This window comes from Gobio gobio (genome assembly GCF_949357685.1).
Source record: "Gobio gobio genome assembly, chromosome: 6".
Classification (NCBI taxonomy): domain Eukaryota; kingdom Metazoa; phylum Chordata; class Actinopteri; order Cypriniformes; family Gobionidae; genus Gobio; species Gobio gobio.
The window spans coordinates 16,535,308-16,556,467 of record NC_137102.1 but is presented as its reverse complement, the minus strand read 5'-3'; the positions used below and the strand labels follow the sequence as shown (position 1 = coordinate 16,556,467).

The following is a 21,160-nucleotide window of genomic DNA, read 5'->3' as shown; positions in this document are numbered from 1 at the left end:
ATTTAAAAAAGGTCCAAAAGAATAACTGTCATTGCATTAGATAAATAATTATAAAATAAATGGCAGCTGCAAACAAATAATGCTTTTCTGAGTGCGCATTCAGAATTTCATGTGTTTTAGTGTTTTTTAGAGGATGTATGCAGTCTGTCATGTGGTCATGTTGCCATATACTTTGGTCTTCAGTTTGAACATCATCTATTTTTTTATAAAGGTTATATTATATCATATAAGTTACACAGACAAGTTACACACTGTCCTGCAGCTCCAACATACCTCAACAAACCTGGACATTTCTAGTATGCCTAGTAGGGGTGTAATTTCGGTACGGTGCACGTGTGTACCGAACCGTTCCGAATGCAATCTTTACTAACAGTTAACAGTCAGCTTGTTTTAAGCGCGGAACATACTTCAATCCGAGTTCCCACACGAACATACTAAGTATTCAGTCCATTTTATCACGAAATTCAAACGATAAATGCCGTTTTGGCGCTCTTTAATGTGACGTGACTGATCACTGTATATGCGCGTCAGTTCAAGTGGTGCAGAACACAAGTGAGTGCGATCATCTCTTCCTAAAGAATAAACATGAATTAATATCTTAAGGTATGTTGAGAGGATACATTACAACTTACTGAAACGTATCATATGCCGTTTAATCGCTCAATCAGTGTTTCAACCGTGGAAAGATGTCAATAAAACAGCTTGTAAACAATGTCATGTAGCATTACATTTACCTCAGGCAGTAGGCTCATTCAGTGTCCACAGCTGGTTATTCACTAGAGAGATGAACTCTTTTGCTAAATATATGCACTATATTAGCGCCTATAGACTTGGTCGGCATTACTGGGAACGCCCATAAAAACGTCATATCTGTGTATGCCATGGGGGAAAACAATCCATTCGAATGAACGCCGTAGACCTTGTTAGATGCTTTATCTTTACTTTTTGTAATGATTACCATTTATTTTTGCTTGGTGCAATGCCGAAAAGTTGCTGTGTGGTGCTCTAATAAGTAAAAAAAACCTGATCTGAAGTTTTATACTGCTGAATAACAGACAGAGCCGTTCGTCAATTCCGAAAGCCTGTGCAATACGTCCATTGCAATTAAACATTTGCCCTACATGATGATGTATTATTGTAAATATGAAAAAAAGAAGAGATTTTATTACTGCAATGGCAAAAGTTTGTTTAACAAAAACACCAATATAGTCATAAGTTTGTCACGGTACTCGAACTGCGTCAAAAAGCAGTCAACTTGTCATTAAAGCAGTTTTCACGCATGCTCCCCCAAATGTTACACATCATAATAGCCTACTTCATAAATCACCCAGTCTTTTGATGAAGACGGTTGCTATAAAAAACCAAAAAAAACTTTGCTATTGTCAGTAATTTGAGAATAGTATTGTGACATTGACATGTCAACTCCAAATTTGCTTTGTAAAATGTAAATGCTGAACTAATTCATTCGTGCATGGCTGTACTAACAAGAAAAACGAATACATAAACAGATAAAACTACATGCATGCAAGACAACAGAAAACTGATGGATGTCTAAACTTTATCCAAACCAGATGTGTCATTGATGCCAAACAGCTCATCACATATAACTGGATTTAGGCTTTTGACAAATATTTAAATTAACGTTTTACATTAGACTCTGCGCATTTCATGTCTGTGCCCAAACAAATACAAAAACAAATGCCCTTTGCATTGCACACGGCATATTCAGAAAAACATTTCATAGCACAAGACAAGTTTTATGATCATTTTAAAACGTTAAATGGATGTAATAGATAGGCCTACATTAAATCCATTAAATTCGGGAACACTGAATAAACGTCTTCATCGAAAGACTGGGTGATTTATGAAGTAGGCAAGTAATATTTGTGGGAGAAGCATGCATTTTGACGAGAAAATGACACCTCTGGCCATTGTGTTGGGTCTTTTTTCTAGTCACAGATACTGTACGAACAATCCGACCCTATATGGCTCAGTTTTTCTATATATCTTGCTCTGTCGAGCAGAAGACGTGATTCTATATAGGCTATACTGGGTTAACACCATGGATTTCCAGTGTCGGGGAATAGCCAACTCCACCCCCCACGACACACCCCCAGCTATGACACAACAACGACCAAGTCTATATATATATTAATTATATTCTACTTAACCTGTTAGTGATGTCTTGATTATTTAATGTATGTTTAAATAAATCTGTCATGAAAATGATGATATTTCAACAACGAATTGGAGAAAAAACATAATTTTATACCGTAATTAGATTTAGAAGTTAATACAAAAACTGCCTTATGTTAAGTTTACATGTTTGCATACAATATGTTATTTGAGTGTTGATTATTATATCTAAAAATAAATAGCAACTGAATTTAGGCTAATAGTTTGGGCTCTGTTGTTAAACTTGAATATTATTGTAAAGTGCAAGTAAGGGCTCCCTATATAGTTTACAACATTATCTTTAAGAACATTCTAGTTATAATTGAATTCATTTAAAGACAGACACTAGTTTTTTCAGTGAACCACTGTTTAATAAAAACAAATAAAAAGCAATTTTATAAAACTGCTGTACCGAACCGTGACTTCAAAACCGAGGTACGTACCAAACCGTCAGTTTTGTGTACCGTTACAACCCCAAGTAAGACCTTGATTAGCTGGTTCATGTGTGTTTAATTGGATTTGGAGCTAAACTCTGTAGGATAGTGGTCCTCCAACAGCAGGATTGGACACCCCTTAGTCAGGACCAAAATTATCCCATTTAAAATGATGCTTACCAGTGCAATTTCACCTGTAGAGCTTCATTAAAAGAGTTCAGTAGTTTGATTTGGTGTCTACATTGACTGTCCTCCCTGTTCCTTTCATTCATTGACCTCCCCTGGCTGGACAGAATCCTTCGCCAAAAGAGGAAATAGTAGACGACTACATAACAGGGATAGAAGAAGTTGGAGTGGATCCCACCATTGCCACCAATAATGAGAATGTGGAAATTGTGGAGTCCAAAAACACAAATGGTGCCGAAAACCAGGACTTTAAGGAATACGACCTTAATGGATATGATGCAAAAGAGTTAGACCCCAGCAATTATGACGATCCATTCTATGACTACAATACTAATGAAGCCAAACCCACTGGATCGACCTATGAGGAGGAGTTTGGACCGGGCCGGCCTGCTGAAACGCAGGTCACAGAGAGTAATGTGAGTTGACGTCTCCCTTCTTTATGCTGGAATCAAGTCAATTATGTATCAAGCTATTGCCTAGTTATTTTATGTTATTGTAACCTCACAATTGTGCTTCTAATGCTCCGAATTACTAGAAATATTGGCTATTTACCTTACTACTTTCAGTATGTCTGCTGACACAGCAGCACATGGAAGTCTCTCAGTTGTAGCCGTTTTGCTTGTGGTGTGTGGGAGACAGGAAATGAAATGTTAGCTGTGTGATTGCAGTGTTGATCTGATATAACTTGAGACTTATTTTCACAGTTTAACACAAGCACTCGTTCACACAGACACTTGCACACAAGCACACACTGACCACAGTGGCTTTGTGCTCTTTGCTTCATTCCTGGAGAGATATATCATCCCGGTCCACAAACACAAAACACACACACTGACAGACTGAATTTATTGGATGATGCTTGTGTTGAATGACTGTAAAAAATATTGTCAAATGACTTTCCCCATGGGTCTTATAAGTGGACATTATAGGAAAAGATGGAGTTCACACTTAATTTCTAATCATCCTCACAGTAGTGCCGGAGCATGTTCACCACTTAGCTTTATAGAGTGATGGAGACCATTTTGGGCATTAGCTGTAGTGCTTAATGTACTGTTTTACAGTTGTTTGGTCTAGAGGAGTAGTACTTCCTCTGTCATTAAATTTCAGTTTGTTTTTGCTTCTGTTGTAGGTTGGTGGCTATGGTGGTGAGAAGGGGCAAAAAGGTGAACCTGCAGTCATTGAGCCGGTAGGTAAACTCTCTGCATGAGGCTTTTACAAGTACCAAATGAAATGCAACTAGTAATATAACGCATCATATTTTTTCCCCCTCAAGAAAGTCCAGAATGTGGTAGGCTGCTAATCGTTATATGTAAAATATTATATGAACCAATATATTTTAGGGTTAGTTTTTAATGTTTTTGAAAGAAGTCTCTTATGCTCACTAAGGCTGCGTTTATTTGATACAAAAATACAGTAATTAAAAGTAATATTGTCAAAAAGTATTACTATTTAAAATGACTCTTTTCTGTTTGATAAAAAATATAATTTATTCATGTGATGACAAAGCTGAATTTTCAGCATCATTACTCCAGTCTTCAGTGTCACGTGATGCTTCAGAAATCATTCTGATATGATGATTTGGTGCTCAAACATTTGTATTATTATCAATGTTAAAAAATATTTTGTTGTAGACACTCTAAAACATCTGTAGTTTTATAAATGTTTTTACTGTCACTTTTGATAAATGTAATGCATCCTTGCTGTATAATAGTATCAATATCTTACTGACCTCAAAGTTTTTGAATGGTTTGATTTATATATATATATATATATATATATTACTTTTATGTATTAGAGATGCCAAAGTATGTCAAAGTAGTTGTGCATCCCACCCAATTATTCTTTGTACAGAAAAGGCAAGATGGAAGTAGTCCAGGAAAGAAGATTTTTACATTAATACTTTCAAATGTCAACGTATTATTCATCAGATTCTGACAGCAGTTGCATCATTCACTTTTCTTGAATAGTGGAAAAGAGGAGATTGGTTCAGTTGAACAAATGAGCCACATCTTTGGGTTCCTCTTCGTTCTTCACTGATTTTCTTTTTTATTTCTGCGCTGCTCAAACTGTGAGATTTACGGCCTGCCCAGCGTGCTACCGTACTCATGTTTTTCTTCCTCTCTCTTCTTCGATTCTTTTCAGGGGATGCTTATAGAGGGACTCCCAGGACCACCAGGGCCCGGCGTGAGTATCACCTTTTTCCAAGCTCTTTTCACACATGGAGAGACTCCATAGGAAAAAAAAGCCATTATGGAAAATGTCAGCATAGGGTGTGCGTGAGTGTTTCTGTGTGTGTGTTACGTTGCCTTTGACGTTTTGCATGTCTTTTTTTCAGGGTATCCCCGGCACTCCAGGTATACAAGGCTCCCCGGGTCTCCACGGAGATCCTGGTGAGAGAGTAAGTTGACGTTTCTTGGAAAATCATCCCCTCATGTGTGTTACTTACTATCTCATAATGTCTTTTGTGGTGATAAGACACCTCATTCATGTAGACACACCAGTTATAGGTAACAGTAGCCCTGGCAGAACTTTTCACAACCCTTTCTCACTTTATTAGAGAAGTTAGTCGTTTTTGTCTTCCACATAAAGACAATGGTAAAGTTTACATTGGTTAAAGCATCGAGAGAATAAGCTAATGACAAGCAGCGTGTCGTTACTATGTGAACGAGCAGATGTGTGCATTAGAAAGACCTGGGAGACCACGTTGAAACCAGATCTGCCTATAAATCCTCACACTAATAACACTTCCAGAGGAGCAGCAGACCTTATAACCTCTAATACGCATTAACACATACTCATTCTCCCATTGATCCTTATGTCTGGTGCTGTTCGCACCATTTTTCAGGATTGTAAATGCGCTGTGTTGATTATTGCACAGAGAATAGCTTTCCTCCATACAAACAAACAGCTGGACTTTTTTTCTCTCTTTATGGTGGTGGAGCTTGGCCTCCTCTTCCACCTCCCGCAGAGTTAACCCTTCCAATGCATTCTGGGAAAGGCACTCCCACCATCACTGTCCTGCATCTCCCAGCACAAAGAGATTATTGTCCATGAGGGAAAGCGATTTCCCTGTCTCACTTTGATGTCCATCAGTTTCTTCTCGTATGAAGCCAAACTCTGTAGATGAAAATACATAATTAACAATGATGGCCACTTCCCTTGATGACCTGACCCTTTTACACCACACATTCTCCTTGCTATATATACAGAAGCACAATTGCGCTAGTTGTCAATGTATATGTTACGTACTAGAAGGGACGTTTGCCCAGCCTTCACAATACACACACACACACACACACTTGCACAATTACACCATCATATGGGAACAATTTAAAGTGAGCCGTCTACAAGAGGAGCGTGACATGCCTGCTAAAGAGATCTCTTCACAAAACTACCCTAGCAGCATTCCATCATATGTGTGTGTGTGTGTGTGTGTGTATGCGTTATAGTCCTTTGTGGGGTGTCACTTTCATTATGAGCACACACACAAATAAACAACGCAATGAAAGGAACTATAAACAACACAAAAATACATAAACCTCAGTATAAATATAAAGCGAAATAAACCTAAGTGTATTTTTATGGGATAATGACTGGGCTTTAGCACATTAGCTAGTTTTGATTTCATGTGTAAGGATCGCTGCGGAAATCTCCTGCAGTTTAGGTGCAATTTGTGAAAGCGCCACAGCATTTTTTCCTGTAAACAGTTCAGTGAAGCTTTTGTGATTTTTGTTTATGTGGACTGTTTAGGGATTTTGAGTAGATGTAGGTTACCTAACCGACAATTTAAAATGATCCTACAGTATTTTTTCATTTGCTTGTGTGTATTTTAAACTTCAAAGAAACAGCCCTGATGCTCTTTCCATGCCTATAGTTTTCTTTTTTGTCTAGCCATTTACACGTTCGTTTCCCCACATGCTTTATGCCTCATTTCCTTCTGCTCTCCCTCCTTCTTTTCTTCTCGCAGGGTCCTCCTGGTCGTCCGGGTTTGCCAGGCGCAGATGGAGCTCCGGGGCCCTCTGGCACTATCCTCATGTTGCCGGTAAGCTTGTCCAACCCATACATTTCCAATGATTCTGATTAGGGACAAGATTTTCCAGCACTTAATCTTAGAGAAACCACCAAACTGATCTCAGGTTAGATGCAAATGGCCACTTCCTCTAACATAGGACAAATTACTGTCATTACAAACGTCCAAGCGGGTTATGAATTGTTACAGCTGTGAAGAGCCCCAACCCCACCCAGTAACCCCACTGCACTCACGCTACACCCAGCCGCCTACAGTAACTCTACGCAAACTGGCACTTTGCAGCCCAGATGCAAACCCATAATGACAAGACTGACGAGGCCACTGTATGTTGTAGCGACTTCAGTGGCTCCTCTAAATTCCAGCATGCAGTAAAAGTACTGAAATAAACTAGCGATTTCTGTGTTTGTGGATGTTTCTCTGACAGTTCCGCGCTGGTGGAGAATCTTCAAAAGGTCCAGTGGTGTCGGCACAAGAAGCCCAGGCCCAAGCCATCCTCGCCCAGGCCCGGGTGTGTACCCTTGTTCATGTTGCCTTAAATTATTTTTTGGCTGAAACAAGTGTGTTAGGTGCAGAGAATGTATATGAGCAAGTTTAAAGCGACTGTTAAAACCAAGACAGGTTTATAGTTCTCATAACACTCTATGGTACATGGAAATGAACCCATTGCCAGTAACACAACTTATGTACTCTACTGCAGTTAATGTCAGCTTTGCAATCTTTATTATTATTATTATTTTATATCCCTGCAGTTGACTATGAGGGGAGCACCTGGTCCAATGGGATTGACAGGACGCTCCGGCCCCGTGGTAAGTGTCCCATCTCTAACTGACATGCATAAAAATGCTCAATATTTAGGAAAACAATGAAATGTAATTAAATGATGCCTTTTCAGTTAAATTAATTATATTACTAAATAGTACCACATAATTTTTAATACTTTTTTTTGTTGAAAATTTTGCTTTTTACCTAACATTAATTTGCTCATTCATTCATTCATTCATTCATTCATTCATTCATTCATTCATTCATTCATTCATTCATTCATTCATTCATTCATTCATTCATTCATTCATTCATTCATTCATTCATTCATTCATTCATTCATGTATGCAAAAAGAAATATAGATATTCTTATAAAGCAATATATATTAATATTAAAAAACATAAATGAAATAAATGGCATCAATGGATGATGTTAAAATTAAAAATGTTTTTAATCAGTTGCCAGTGTGTCTGTCTGACTGTCTGACTCTGGATTTTTGTACATCTAGTTATAGCTTATGAATATTATTCATGTAGTCCCAAAATAAATTAATTAATTAAACAATTTTACAAACTTATACAAAAATATATTGCATACAATGAAATTAGGTTGTGAACAAAAAGTTCAGGAATTGTGACACTTTTTCAGTTTAAATACATTGTATTTATTTACTTATTTATTTTTTTGCAATACAGATGAGGACCACAGATGAGCCACCTGGTCTTTAAATAAACATAATCTAAAAGCCACATGCATGCCAAGATTTACCTTCATGAATGTCTCTTTTCTTTTCCCATATCTTCCTTTTGTACCCAACTTCCTCCAGTTGACATTATCACACAAACACTGATAGGAACATATGTTACATACATTCATCTCACTATGATTTATGAACAGAAAGTGAACAGTTCTTCGGTGCTGATGTGCTTTCAGGCTGTCTGCTGTTTATTTTCACATTCCCTTAAAACATTTCTTTTGTCATTTTGTTGCTGTATTTCATAAGAATCATACTAAGAATGTGTCTAGAATTTCTCTCATTCTTTTCCACAGCTGCCTCCAAATCAAATGACCTTTAAAAGCAATGGCAGACGAATGTGTTTGGGTTGCCAGCGTGTGACCCAAACACAGCTCCGCGCATATGATATTGGTGTTTAGAAAGGTGTGTGAGACGTTAAACTCATCTGTATGCGTGTGTTTCAGGGTGGTCCTGGTGCAACTGGTGCTAAAGGGGAAAGTGGAGATTCTGGCCCACAGGTGACTGTCCATTCAAACTTTAGCTTTTAACCACTGTCATTTTTGTCATTCTAATTTACAGTATAGAATGATGATCTGAGTATTCCTGAGACATTTGACCCTGATAAATAAAAATCAGTATCCTTAGAAACGCTTTGAACAACTTAGAACGTCAGTGGAGAAAGCCATAAAGTTCATCATAACATTGTAATTTAGGCTACATCATATACATAATTCACCCGCTATATTGCTAAATGTACACGATTTTTCATATCAACAGAAAAATATACTGGGATAACCTGGCTTCTCTTGAGACTCCCCTGCTTCACAGCATAGTTATGATGATAAGCTAAAGCCCGCCCGCACGTTGACGTGATTGTTTACAAGCTAGTTTGTGACGTAAGAAACACCAGTGATTTCAAACCGTCTTTGGTTCACTGGACTTTTATGGAGAAAATACTGTATGCAATGGTGTTTACTTATGAACATGCACATGGTTTGTCTTAAAGCATATTAACACCATGTAGACATACAAACCACAATAAAAACGTGATGGTTTTTAAGGTGCGCTACATCGTAGGAGATATTGCAGCCGTGAAAAGTATGTCATGCTTTTCAGAGCGCTTTCAACCCACTCAAATTATGTTTTTAAAAACGTCAAAATACTGCTGTTAAACAAGAAATAAACTCGTGCTTCAGTGGAATGCAGTTGTAGTCATTATTTGTTTGCAGATAAATGAACAGAATTCGGGTGTTGCGTCAGAGATTTGCTCTGCCTCGGAGCCCACAGGTGCAGCCCCATAAACTTTAACTCTGTCAAAACAATTAGCTTGATGCTTTGCGAGTTATAGCTTATATGCAATTGAATGCAAAATATGTTGGGGGCATAAACACTTGTCCCCAGTAAAATAGCACTTTCTAGTGTAAAAAACATATGCGCTTCTACTCTGGAGCACAGAGTCTTAGTCAGCTGACGGTGAGGAAAAAGTGTTGAACTGTAAGTGTTATTTTACATAAAAACAACACTGTTGGCAAACATTTTACAAATAATTATGTTAGTTTTTTAACTTGTCAATAAGGAGGTAGACACATTCATTACAGAATTCTGTGTGCTTTTCAAGGGACCAAGAGGACTTCAAGGCCCTAATGGACCACCTGGAAAAGCAGGCAAGAGGGTAAGAAATGGAAAAATCCGCTCATGCTGTCATTTTGTCTCTTGTCTGCCACATAACATGACATTAGAGTTGAAAAGGCAAAAAGGTGACATATACATAATACATCTGCAATACTGCTGCTGAAGTGCTCTACGCAAGTAGCCCACTGTTCACGCTCCAACCGTACACCAGATTTTCCGTGAAACTGTCTGTGTCTATTAGCCTTGACCTTAATTTACCTGTTTCAGCTTAACAGAATGACAGATGTCCGTTGGATTCGCATCCACATCTGCCAGTTTTAGTGCCAAACGTTTCTCAGATTCTCCTTTGACACAGTTTATTCACAGTTTCGTTATAAATGAGTCAAATTGCCACAATAACTCGCTACTCAAACGTGCTGTAGACTCAACACACCTTATTTAGGTTGTCTTTGGGTGTATTCGCTCACTTCACGTCATCTCCTGTCTCGCATCGATTCTGCAGTTGTTTAAAACATATGTTAAGCACATTAACCTGCTCGTAGCACATAGCATCGGGCTGATGATGCGACCTGGTTTTACAGGGCCGAAATGGAGCCGATGGAGCCAGAGGAATGCCTGGAGAATCAGGAACCAAGGTAAAATCATCTCTGAATCAAAACCTCCACTTTAACACATTAGCACGTTAGCACTGATCGCGGTTTCGGATATCAGTAAGGATTGTTTGTTACTGTTTGTCATATAGTTATTGATTTTGAATTAGTAATGAGTTTATTTTTGTACCTGTAAAAATAATAAAAAAATTATAATAAATAACAACAATAATGCAATTAATGAAACATTAAATTATATGATTATTGATAATTAATTTAAATTAAAAGTTGTTGTAAGATGTTCTATAATTGTTGTTAATAAATGATAAACAGAAACAACAGTCTGATAATTAGCAGTTTAGGCCTAAAATATCTTTCAAAAATAATGTTTAATGGCTATAATTATTCATTTTATCATCTGAGATAAAAAAAACTAATTTAATAGAGATTAGGTATCTGATACTTAGTAAAACACTTGGTAAAATGAAACAAATTCATAATTAAATATATTTTTAAAGTATACCTAATTTTTGTTGATTACGTTTCAAGTATAATTATGTTTATAAAAAATAATATTTATAATCACAAATTTACATTTTACCTGCCATTAATCGTGATTAAGTTTAATTACATCTCTAGTTTTTAGAAAATCCTCAGAACAGAAATAAATAACATGTAGAATATTTAATAAGTGCACAAAAAACGTAAACATTATTAAGGAAGTAATAATGAACATTTTAAAAGATTATTGCGACTTTTTATCTCACAATTGTGAGTTTACATCATAGCAATTCTGACTTTATAACTCGCAATTCTGAATTTATAACTCGCAATTCTGACTTTATATCGCGCAATTCTGACTTTCTCAATTCTGAATTCAGAGAAAAAAAGTCAGAATTGCGAGTTATAAAGTCAGAATTGCGTGATATAAGTCAGAATTGCAAGAAATATGGTCCGAATTATGAGATATAAACTCACAATTCTGAGAAAAAAAGTCAGAATTGCAAGATATGAACTCGCAATAGCGACTTTATATCACGCAATTGCAAGAAAAGAAGCTTCCACACATTATGCATTATGCTAACTTTGTTAACTTTGACAGCTCTATTGGCAGCTCTATTTTTATTCTCATTGCGATTGCTGTCTAACAGGGTGACCGAGGATTTGATGGGCTTCCTGGCTTACCTGGTGAGAAGGGACACAGAGTAAGTGCTGAACTATTCTTAAAAAAACACATACTTAGTTCCCCATCATTGATGTAATAGTTGAAATGAAACCGAATCGTTCTAGACAGCAGAAGGCAAGCCTGACCACCACCCGTGAGAAAAATGTCTTTTAATGCTCAATTATCAAACTTCCAGCTTGTCTCAAACAGAGCTTTATGATTATGGGAACAATTCTTGCCTGGTTTCATTATATTCCTCAGCGGCAGTTTTCCTACAGAATCTACTGTATTTAGTTAACTCCACTTGAAACCCTTCTTGTCGGCTCCTGCCAAGGCCAAGACTTGTACATTATAAAAATGTTCCATGTCTGCCGCTGTACATTTTGTTTAGCGTGCTGACAGTCATAGTGGCAGGAGAAGTTGACCTCATTATAGCGGCAAGGGGGGTTGTTTGGCGTGCTAGCGCTCCTCTGGCAAATGAAGGCTACCCTCGCTAGGCACAGCAGAGTGTGGCTTGCTTGGCCTGGGCTGGTGCAGTGAAAGAGGCCCGCAGATCACAGGGAGCTGTGTATATTTCCAGCCAGAGCTGTCCTCTTAATCCTGCCCGGGGTAATTACAGGCCCCGCTATGTTATAGCCTCTTCTTATAGGGATGCAGTCTTATAAATAGTGGTCATGGGCCCTAACAATGCACTGAGCCAAAAGCAGACAGGCAGGGACGGTAATAATACATTTACTCTTTTTCTCTCTCTGTTATTTCATCTATTTCGTTTTCTTTCAGGGTGAGATAGGTCCCATCGGCCTACCAGGCTCTCCAGGAGAGGACGGACCAAGGGTGCGTTTGTCCAAATGACACACCATTATCTCATTTTTATTTTGATTTGTATATACTTACACACTGGACTGTTGGCAAGCGTATTTGTGCTCTTGTCTGCAGGGCGAGGATGGTGAGATCGGACAGAGGGGAATGCCAGGAGAAAGTGTAAGCATCTCCATTTTGACTTTGAACTTTGTATTCACTTCTCATATTTTCCCTTCAAATTATTTTAATATTTTCATGTGAACTAATCAAAGCTTAGTAGACATAATGTTTGAAGCTTTAACCCTGCTTTTTGTATCACACTGTAGGTATTATGACTGCGAAATATGACTGTTATCCAATATAAAAGTAGCTTCTGTTAGCTTCTGGACAAACCCCCCCCCCCCTAAAAACATACATTCAAACAAATCCAAATTCCTGTATATACTACCATTACAATTTTGGAGGTCAGTACGATTTTTTTTCTTGAAATAAATTCATAATTTGATTCCGTAAGGGCACATTAAATCTAAAGTGACAGTAAAGGCATTTAAAAGTGTTCTATTTTAAATAAATGCAACTGTCTAGTAATCAATGAATCCTTGGTGTATCACTGGTTCCACAATCATTTTAAGCAGCAGCACAACTGTTTTCAACATTGATGATTTCTAAAGGATCATGTGACGCTGAAGATGATTCAGCATAATGATGCTGAAAATTCGGCTTGGCCACCACAGGAATAAATTACATTATAATATATATTAAAATAGAAAACAGCCATTTTAAATAGTAATAATATTTGACAGTTACATTAGACATTAAACAATCTCTGACACCCCAAAGACAAGTTATATGACCTTTTTGTATAACCCAATTATGAAAATCCATGAAGTATCAACTTGATACCATCAACATTAAGTATGTTTTTGAGACTTTTGGGATCTCTCAGAAAAGAAAATGAGGGTTAATCACCTCACTTCATGCCTAGCTATAATCACTCTTCCTAAGGTGTGTCCCTCTTTCCACCTCAAATCTCAGTGTTTGTTCCTCATTGAGGTAATGGCTACAGGAAGGGAGCGCTGCAGTTTTCTATTTTCTCCCTCTCTATTTCTTTCTCTGTTTCTCACGACACACTAATGGTCTCACTTATTTCACTCACTCTTTGACTAAATACTCCATCAGCAGAGATCTAACAAATAACAGAATCAGCCCTGAAGAAGTGGAATCTAATTGGATCGAGTCCCACTGCTGATTTAGTGAACCTGTGGGTCTTCAGCAAAAAACCCAATTTGCCTTTGTTTCTGTTTAACATAGTTGTTTCTAAACCATTTTAAATGAAGTAATAAAAAGCATATTTAGGGCGTCCGTTCTTAAACCTCATGTTCTGTTCTGACTGTAAAAAAAATAGGTTAGTTCTCTGACTTAATCGAAACTCACTTTTTCTCAGCTGGGCTTGCTTGTTTGTTTTATTGTAATAAGTGTAATGGCCCTTTCACACCAAAAGGGAAGGAAATGGAAATTTCACACCTGTACAGTAGAGGGTGCAGCTCAAACAAACCAGTTTTGCCATTCTAGATAGCAGAAAAATAACACGGGTGAAGAAACTTTACATTTTTGCTTAGTATGCTTGAACTGGATCATCGAATGTCAGAAGCAAAGACATATTTATAAAGTGACATTAAATACAAAGTATATTTGTGTAAATTAACATTTAGTTATAGCAGGTTTGCATAATATTCTGAGTTTGCATTTCACAGTTTTTATTCATTTTTGAGGAATACTGAATCTGTGCAAGTGACATGAGTAAATGCCTAGAATTACTATAACTATCATATTTGCACAGCACACTCAATACCTCTGCACTTGCTCCCAATTTCTCTCAAAATGGGGACAGAAGAGGTGTCATTAAATAAATGGGAAAAATAAAGTAACTTGCATTACTTATTTGAAAAAGTAATTTGCTGTATATTTAAAAGTAATGCGTTGCTTTACTAGTTACTTGGAAAAAAGGTAATCTGATTATCTAACTCGTGTTACTTGTAATGCGTTACCGTCAAATTACAACACACATGTAGAAGGGGGCCATGCTCCATATTCTATCCACCAAGGGATCTTTGGCCTGAAAAGATTGAAGACCTCTTGTATTTAGTATAAAGGTGTAGTGAATTCTTATGACATGTTCTTTTTGTTGATCATCAGGGTCCAAGAGGACTGCTGGGCCCCAGAGGATCTCCCGGTACCGCTGGACAGCGTGTATGTACCACCACACCTTCTAATTGCATCTGTCCAAATAGAATGAAAGTCACAACTAGACACATACTGTTTTATACAAATGCAGGGTCTTACTGGATTGGATGGACCATCTGGCCCTAAAGGAAATATGGTAAGAATTTCCTCTCCCCTTCTTTAATAGTGTGGTTAAAACAGAATAGAGAGCCTCTTCTGGGCTTTAGGCCCCATGAAGGAGTTTCTTGGTTAATTGTCCTTTACTGACCACCTCTGACCTCTCTGAAACATGTTTGTTGTCCCGAGCAAGGGTCACATCTAAACTAGGCTATTAGATAAGAGAAACACAGTAGGCCTGGTAGGAGAGAGCTAATGTCATCTTTGACCTGGAAGTGCTACAATAAAGAAGGTATGAAGTCTGCCACTAAAATATGTAAGACAGAAAGTGTAGGTTTCATACATAGTTTCCATGACAGAGTTCAAAATAAATCTTTTCATTACTAGTACTAACTATGCAAAAGTGGCAGCCTTTCTGGCACACTCAGTGTCTGAATTCAAACACTCATTTTTTCATTCACTCCTTCAGGTTGACTATATTTGTAGACTAATATAGGGAATAGTGAATGAGGGTATACAATAACTATTTTCTAAATCGCCACCTACTGTATACCCTCATTCACCATTCCCTACATTAGTCCACTAATATAGTCCACTTGAAGTAGTGAATGAAAAACGAGTGAGCGAATTCAGACACTGAGTTTGCCGGAAGGGCAGCCACTTTTGCATTGTTTGTGCTTCTGTTTAATAATCATTTGAAACTTAGCAAATTTGCAGCTCCAGTAGTAATGAAAAGATTTATTTTAAACTCTGTCATGGAAACTAGCATGTATAAACCTTAATTAAACAATCTAATTATCAATTAAAAAGCAATTTATAACTGTATGATATTACGCTGTACCACATTGGACCAGTGGTTTGGAAAATGGATGGGTGGATGATTCAGCTGCAGGTGGCGTCTTCTGGCTAGACAAGGGAATTAATTCGGTACGACCATCACAGTGCGTTATGGGTATTCTCTAGCCGTTGAGTGTACATCAGTTGTTTATTTTTTCAGTTATTCACAAATTGTGGTCTGTGAAGGATTGGAGTTGGTCTATGAGATTAGCTTATTCAAAACTAAATACATATTAAAAAATACAACTAACTAGATAAAAAAAAAAATTCTTTATCTATTAAAAATAAGTCTAAATCGATTTTAGAAATCATTTGAATTGACAAAAAACACCAACACTGAATTAACTAATAAATCATCATAACAGGGACTTAACCGATTGTGTTAACATTAATTTTGTGATTAGGTGTTCCTGTTGTCTCGCACAGTTATGCATCAGTATAAGTATAGTATATTTGGTCCAATTTCTTAGCAAATCAACTAATTTAGGTTGCACTGAAGTTCATTTCAATAAAATAAAAACTATAATCCACTTTAGACACTCTACTAACTAAAAGTAACTTGTCAACTAATTCTCAATAGAGTATTAGTAGACTGTTTGTGTTCGGGTTTGTATTAAGTTGACGTACTTGCAAAGTTACTTATAGTCAGTAGAATGTCTGTTGGGGGACCATTAAAATAAAGTGTTGGCAGATATCAAGCAGACAGTCTACTAATACTCTAATGAGAGTTAGTTGACATGTAGTTGCAAAGTTAGTTAGTTACCATCGAACTAAGTGCTACCAAATGTATTTTATTATCTTATTTTAGCAGCTTTTCTTTCAAGGTCTCACTCTTAAGTACAACCGCATTTCTTACTTCATGCAGTTAGTTATAAAAATGTAACCCATCTCCATCTCTCTTCCTCTTACCCAGTGGTTTAAAGCTGCTATAATAGATTTTATTACAGTAGGCTGTGCAAATCAGAAAGGAAGGCCAATGGAAAAAGATGGATTTGCAATTTACATGTGTCTGTTGTTCAACATGTAGAGTATTTTTGGAGTTTGAGGTATTGGGGCTGCTTTTTATATCTTTCTAAAATGTCAGTCTCCGTGGAGCTGTGAAGTGTAGGAATGATAGTGTTGTGTACTAAAGTGTTTCTATTAAATGTTATAACAGGGTCCTCAAGGAGAGCCTGGACCCCCTGGGCAACAGGGTAACACCGGTCCACATGTAGGTATCCGTCAATCGATCACCTTTTGTCTGCTCTTTTCTCTCTTTGTCTTTCTCTCAGGAAACTTGTTTTAGTCTTTGTCTAATACCTTTGAGGTCATCTATACATCAGTGTGCTCCTAAAAGTTGACAAAAAATGACCTATTGTAGATATATAGAGTGCCGTTCAAAAGTTTGGGACATTTCTTTTGAAAAGAAATTAATACTTTTATTCAGCAAGGACACATGACATTGGAATTTATCATAAAAAATGTATAATGTTACAATGCTGCAAACATTTTCTATTTCAAATAAATGTTCTTCTTTTAAACGTTCTCTTCATCAAAATGAATCGCTGTTTCTACAAAAATGTTTAGCAGCACAAACTGTTTCCAACATTGATAATAATAAGAAATGTTTCTTGAGCAGCACATCAGCATATATTAGAATGATTTCTGAAGGATCATGTGACACTGAAGACTTAAAATTCAGCTTTGGCAACACATTTTAAATGCATCACAATGTTGCTGTTTTTACTGTTAACTTAAGCTTTTACTGTAAACTGTTTTGACCCTAAACTTCTGAACAGTAGTGTAAATGGACCAAAAATAGTGATGATTCATGTTGTAGCAACTACACACATTTTTGTCCAATCAGATGCGAGTCCCTCCCCCAATACCATCTAGCAAGTAGCAAATCATGTTCATGGATGTGACGTACAGTAGCTATAGCCTTTTGGCCAGTTTAAAAGAAAAAGGGAGACCACCCCTTCGATTATCTCCCACCCAAACTTCCTATTTCAATTGGAAACATGTCAACACAGGAAAGGAAAACACATGTTTAATGACTTCATGGGTCCATTAATTCTCCTGAATTCTCCTTTTCTGCTCTTTTTTCACGTGTATTCAGTTAAATGTAGAGCCTGACGAACTGTCATTGAAAGACAGAAAAAGCAATAAAAACTGGTAGATCCATTTATCTAAATCCACCTCCAGACTCCATAAGTTTGTAACAGGACTCATATATTCACACACTCACGCACAGACACAGAATAATGTATCCTGTTTCTTAGATTTGACTTAGAGGTGCTCAAACAGCTTTTTCCAATATAAACTTTACTATCAGATTTCCCTTGAAGACTCCATGTTGTACTGTCTAACTTTGTTAATCTTGTCTTGCAGGGTCTGCCTGGTCCTCAAGGCCCGATTGGTCCACCTGGAGAGAAAGTGAGTTTGTGAGCTGTTTGCCCCAGCCGCCATCGTCTTTGTTATTACAGGCGGCGTTTTTCTGCCCTAACCCTATAAACGATTCAACAGACTCTTCGGTTTCCGAGCTGTAGGTTGCCTTCAGATCACTGCTGACTAGAGAAAAACCACACGCGCACACACACACCTCAAGACTCACTAATGCTTCAACAAGCAGGAGATATGCTTACACACAGAACTGTCATTGGTTAGTCTCTCAGACAAGCATTTTGTCAGGGCTCCTGGACGGAGGCCAGAGAGTCTGAAATGTGACTCCAGAAGTGGTGGAGTGTTTCCAGACGTACCATATGATTAGATCTTTTCCTTACCAAGAGGAAAAAGATGATAATGAAGTGCTTTAGAATTGAACCTCTTATAAAAGTTGCCCAGCGAATCACTTGGGCACACCAGTAATCGCAGTCTTAATTGTGTGTGTTTTTCCTCCCTCTTCTCTTTCGTCCTTCTTTTCTCACTTGTCCTCTTTCTTTCTTTCTCTCTCTCTCATAGGGTCCCGGTGGAAAACAGGGGCTCCATGGACTGGCTGGGGCTGATGGGCCTCCTGTAAGTGGATTTTTCTTAAATTCGTATTCTCCCCTCCCCTAATTCTCTGCGTTCATATCAAAAATACGTTGCATCATCACACATCATTAGCCATTAACCAGCTTGAGGGAAATATGTATTTTATTTACACAATTTCGAGTTAAAGAGTCGGCTGCATTTCATGAGTTGAAAATTTAAATTGGAATGACAGGAAGTGCAATTTACTGAATTGCAGCTCAGAGAAATTCAACACAGACACAACAGAGGACTTTCATCAAAATAAGCAAAAACAGAGACTTTCTTTTTCACTCTTGATGCCTGTTTCATGTGGATTGACTTAATTTTGATTTTATATAAAACATTTTTATGAAATTATTCTTCTGCCATATATATATACATATATATACATACATATATATATACATATACATATACATATATATATACATACATATATATATATATATATATATATATATATATATATATATATATATATATATATATATATATATATATATATACATATATATATACATACATATATATATACATACATATATATATATATATATATATATATATATATATATATATATATATATATATATATATATATATATATATATATATATATATATATATATATATATATATATATATATATATACATATACATATATATATATATATATATACATATATATATATATATATATATATATATATATATATATACATATACATATACATATATATATATATATATATATATATATACATATACATATATATATATATATATATATATATATATATATATATATATATATATATATATATATATATATATATATATATATATATATATATACATATATATATATATATACAAATTAATAGTTTTCTGTTTTTTCATTGTAATAAAAAATATGAATTATACTTATGCAAACCCTGGTTTTGTATATAGTTAAGTGGTGTCTCATGTTTACCATGTTCAGTTCTGCAATAAAAAAATTATCATAAATGTATTCTGAATAGTTTTAGAAAATATCTAAACATCTCACAAATAAATAAATAAATAAATTGTTCTTGAAAGAAGTCTCTTATGCTACATTTATTTGACTGAAAATATAGTAAAACCAATAATATTGTGAAATATTATTACAATAATTTTAAACTGTAATTTATTCCTCTGGTGGTAAAGCAGAATTTTCAGCATCATATCTCATCATATTATCCTTCAGAAATCATTCTCATATTTGCTGTTCAAGAAACATTTTTTTATTTTCTTATATAACATTTACAATGTTAAAAACCATTATACATTTTCCCAGTATTTTTGATTAATTTAAATTTCAAATGAACCGTATTTTTTTGGTCACTTTTGAGTAGTTTTGATGATTTTTTTTTTTTATAATTTTTATCTTATTGACATCAAAGTTTTGAATGTTACTGTATGTTGTGTATGATAACATATTTAGCGTGAAATTTCCATTTTTATTCTACTTTCAAATTTCAAATTCCAATCACGTTTTTTGCTTCCTCAGTTAAAATCCCGTTCTTACTCATGCACAAACCTAAAAATTAGGTTCCTGGACAAAGTGACATTTTTAATGCTATTCATACTGTGTATATTACTGTACACTGAACCTGCTAAACCAAACCCAACTGCATATGCCTCATGTTACTTTCAGACTTTGAATGAAGATGCTTTTGTTTGTAATCCTTGCATAGGGTCATCCTGGGAAAGAGGGTCCTCCCGGGGAGAAAGGAGCAGCTGTGAGTGTATTTTTAGTTTTTTCTCTAAATGAATTGTCACTCTGAGTTCCAGTTATTGACCACATTTCAAGTGCAAAGCCACTAAACGCCTTTAAGGTGCTATTTTGCAGCTGTCTAAAAGCTCAGTAACAAAATTAAAGCCATTTCTCTGTCTCCGTAATCAACACTTAATGTGTGGCCCCTTTAGAAGTTTAAAACCTAATTCCTCTCTATTAATCCTGACTGATTCAGTGTTATTGTATTTACTCTCTCCCTATAGGGCCTAGTAGGTCCTCAGGGGTCCATTGGCTATCCCGGCCCTCGAGGTGTGAAGGTAAACAGCTTTGATTATCTTCATCACACTTTTTCTTTATTATCAACATTATGTGCTCTTAGTCGATCCATTAGAGCCTATATTCATTGTTCTGTCCATTTAGGGTGCCGAGGGCATTCGTGGCTTGAAGGGCCACAAAGGCGAGAAGGTAAGAAAATGACCCTGTCCTCTGTCTCCATTAATGAGCTCCTGGGTCAGACTCTAAAATGAGTCTCACAGATGACAGAACATTAGCTAAAAGGCAATTTCAGTGACTTTCTGCACCTAATTGGCCTCAATCGGGGGTTTGAGTGTGTGGTGTAATGCAAAATCAACTATGACTGGATGTCAGTAGACATATAAGCAGAAAAGAAACATTGAAGAGTTGTCTTTTTAATATGTGCTAATTATTGTTTTGTATATA

At 36.3% G+C, this 21,160-nt stretch overlaps 1 protein-coding gene across 1 annotated transcript in view; it reads left to right on the top strand.

Moving 5' to 3' along the window:
* Positions 1–21,160, top strand: part of col11a1b (collagen, type XI, alpha 1b) — a gene marked incomplete at its 5' end in the record, with an annotated part of 98,349 nt that overhangs the window by 29,680 nt on the left and 47,509 nt on the right. The window contains 21 exons of the mRNA XM_079820038.1: positions 2,903–3,211; positions 3,925–3,981; positions 4,938–4,979; positions 5,131–5,193; positions 6,763–6,837; positions 7,250–7,333; positions 7,575–7,631; positions 8,789–8,842; positions 9,943–9,996; positions 10,538–10,591; positions 11,698–11,751; positions 12,492–12,545; positions 12,648–12,692; positions 14,709–14,762; positions 14,848–14,892; positions 16,846–16,899; positions 18,060–18,104; positions 18,630–18,683; positions 20,400–20,444; positions 20,704–20,757; positions 20,861–20,905. Of these exons, the coding sequence (XP_079676164.1) occupies positions 2,903–3,211; positions 3,925–3,981; positions 4,938–4,979; positions 5,131–5,193; positions 6,763–6,837; positions 7,250–7,333; positions 7,575–7,631; positions 8,789–8,842; positions 9,943–9,996; positions 10,538–10,591; positions 11,698–11,751; positions 12,492–12,545; positions 12,648–12,692; positions 14,709–14,762; positions 14,848–14,892; positions 16,846–16,899; positions 18,060–18,104; positions 18,630–18,683; positions 20,400–20,444; positions 20,704–20,757; positions 20,861–20,905 (1,398 nt within the window). The remainder of the gene's footprint in view (positions 1–2,902; positions 3,212–3,924; positions 3,982–4,937; positions 4,980–5,130; positions 5,194–6,762; positions 6,838–7,249; positions 7,334–7,574; positions 7,632–8,788; positions 8,843–9,942; positions 9,997–10,537; positions 10,592–11,697; positions 11,752–12,491; positions 12,546–12,647; positions 12,693–14,708; positions 14,763–14,847; positions 14,893–16,845; positions 16,900–18,059; positions 18,105–18,629; positions 18,684–20,399; positions 20,445–20,703; positions 20,758–20,860; positions 20,906–21,160) is intronic.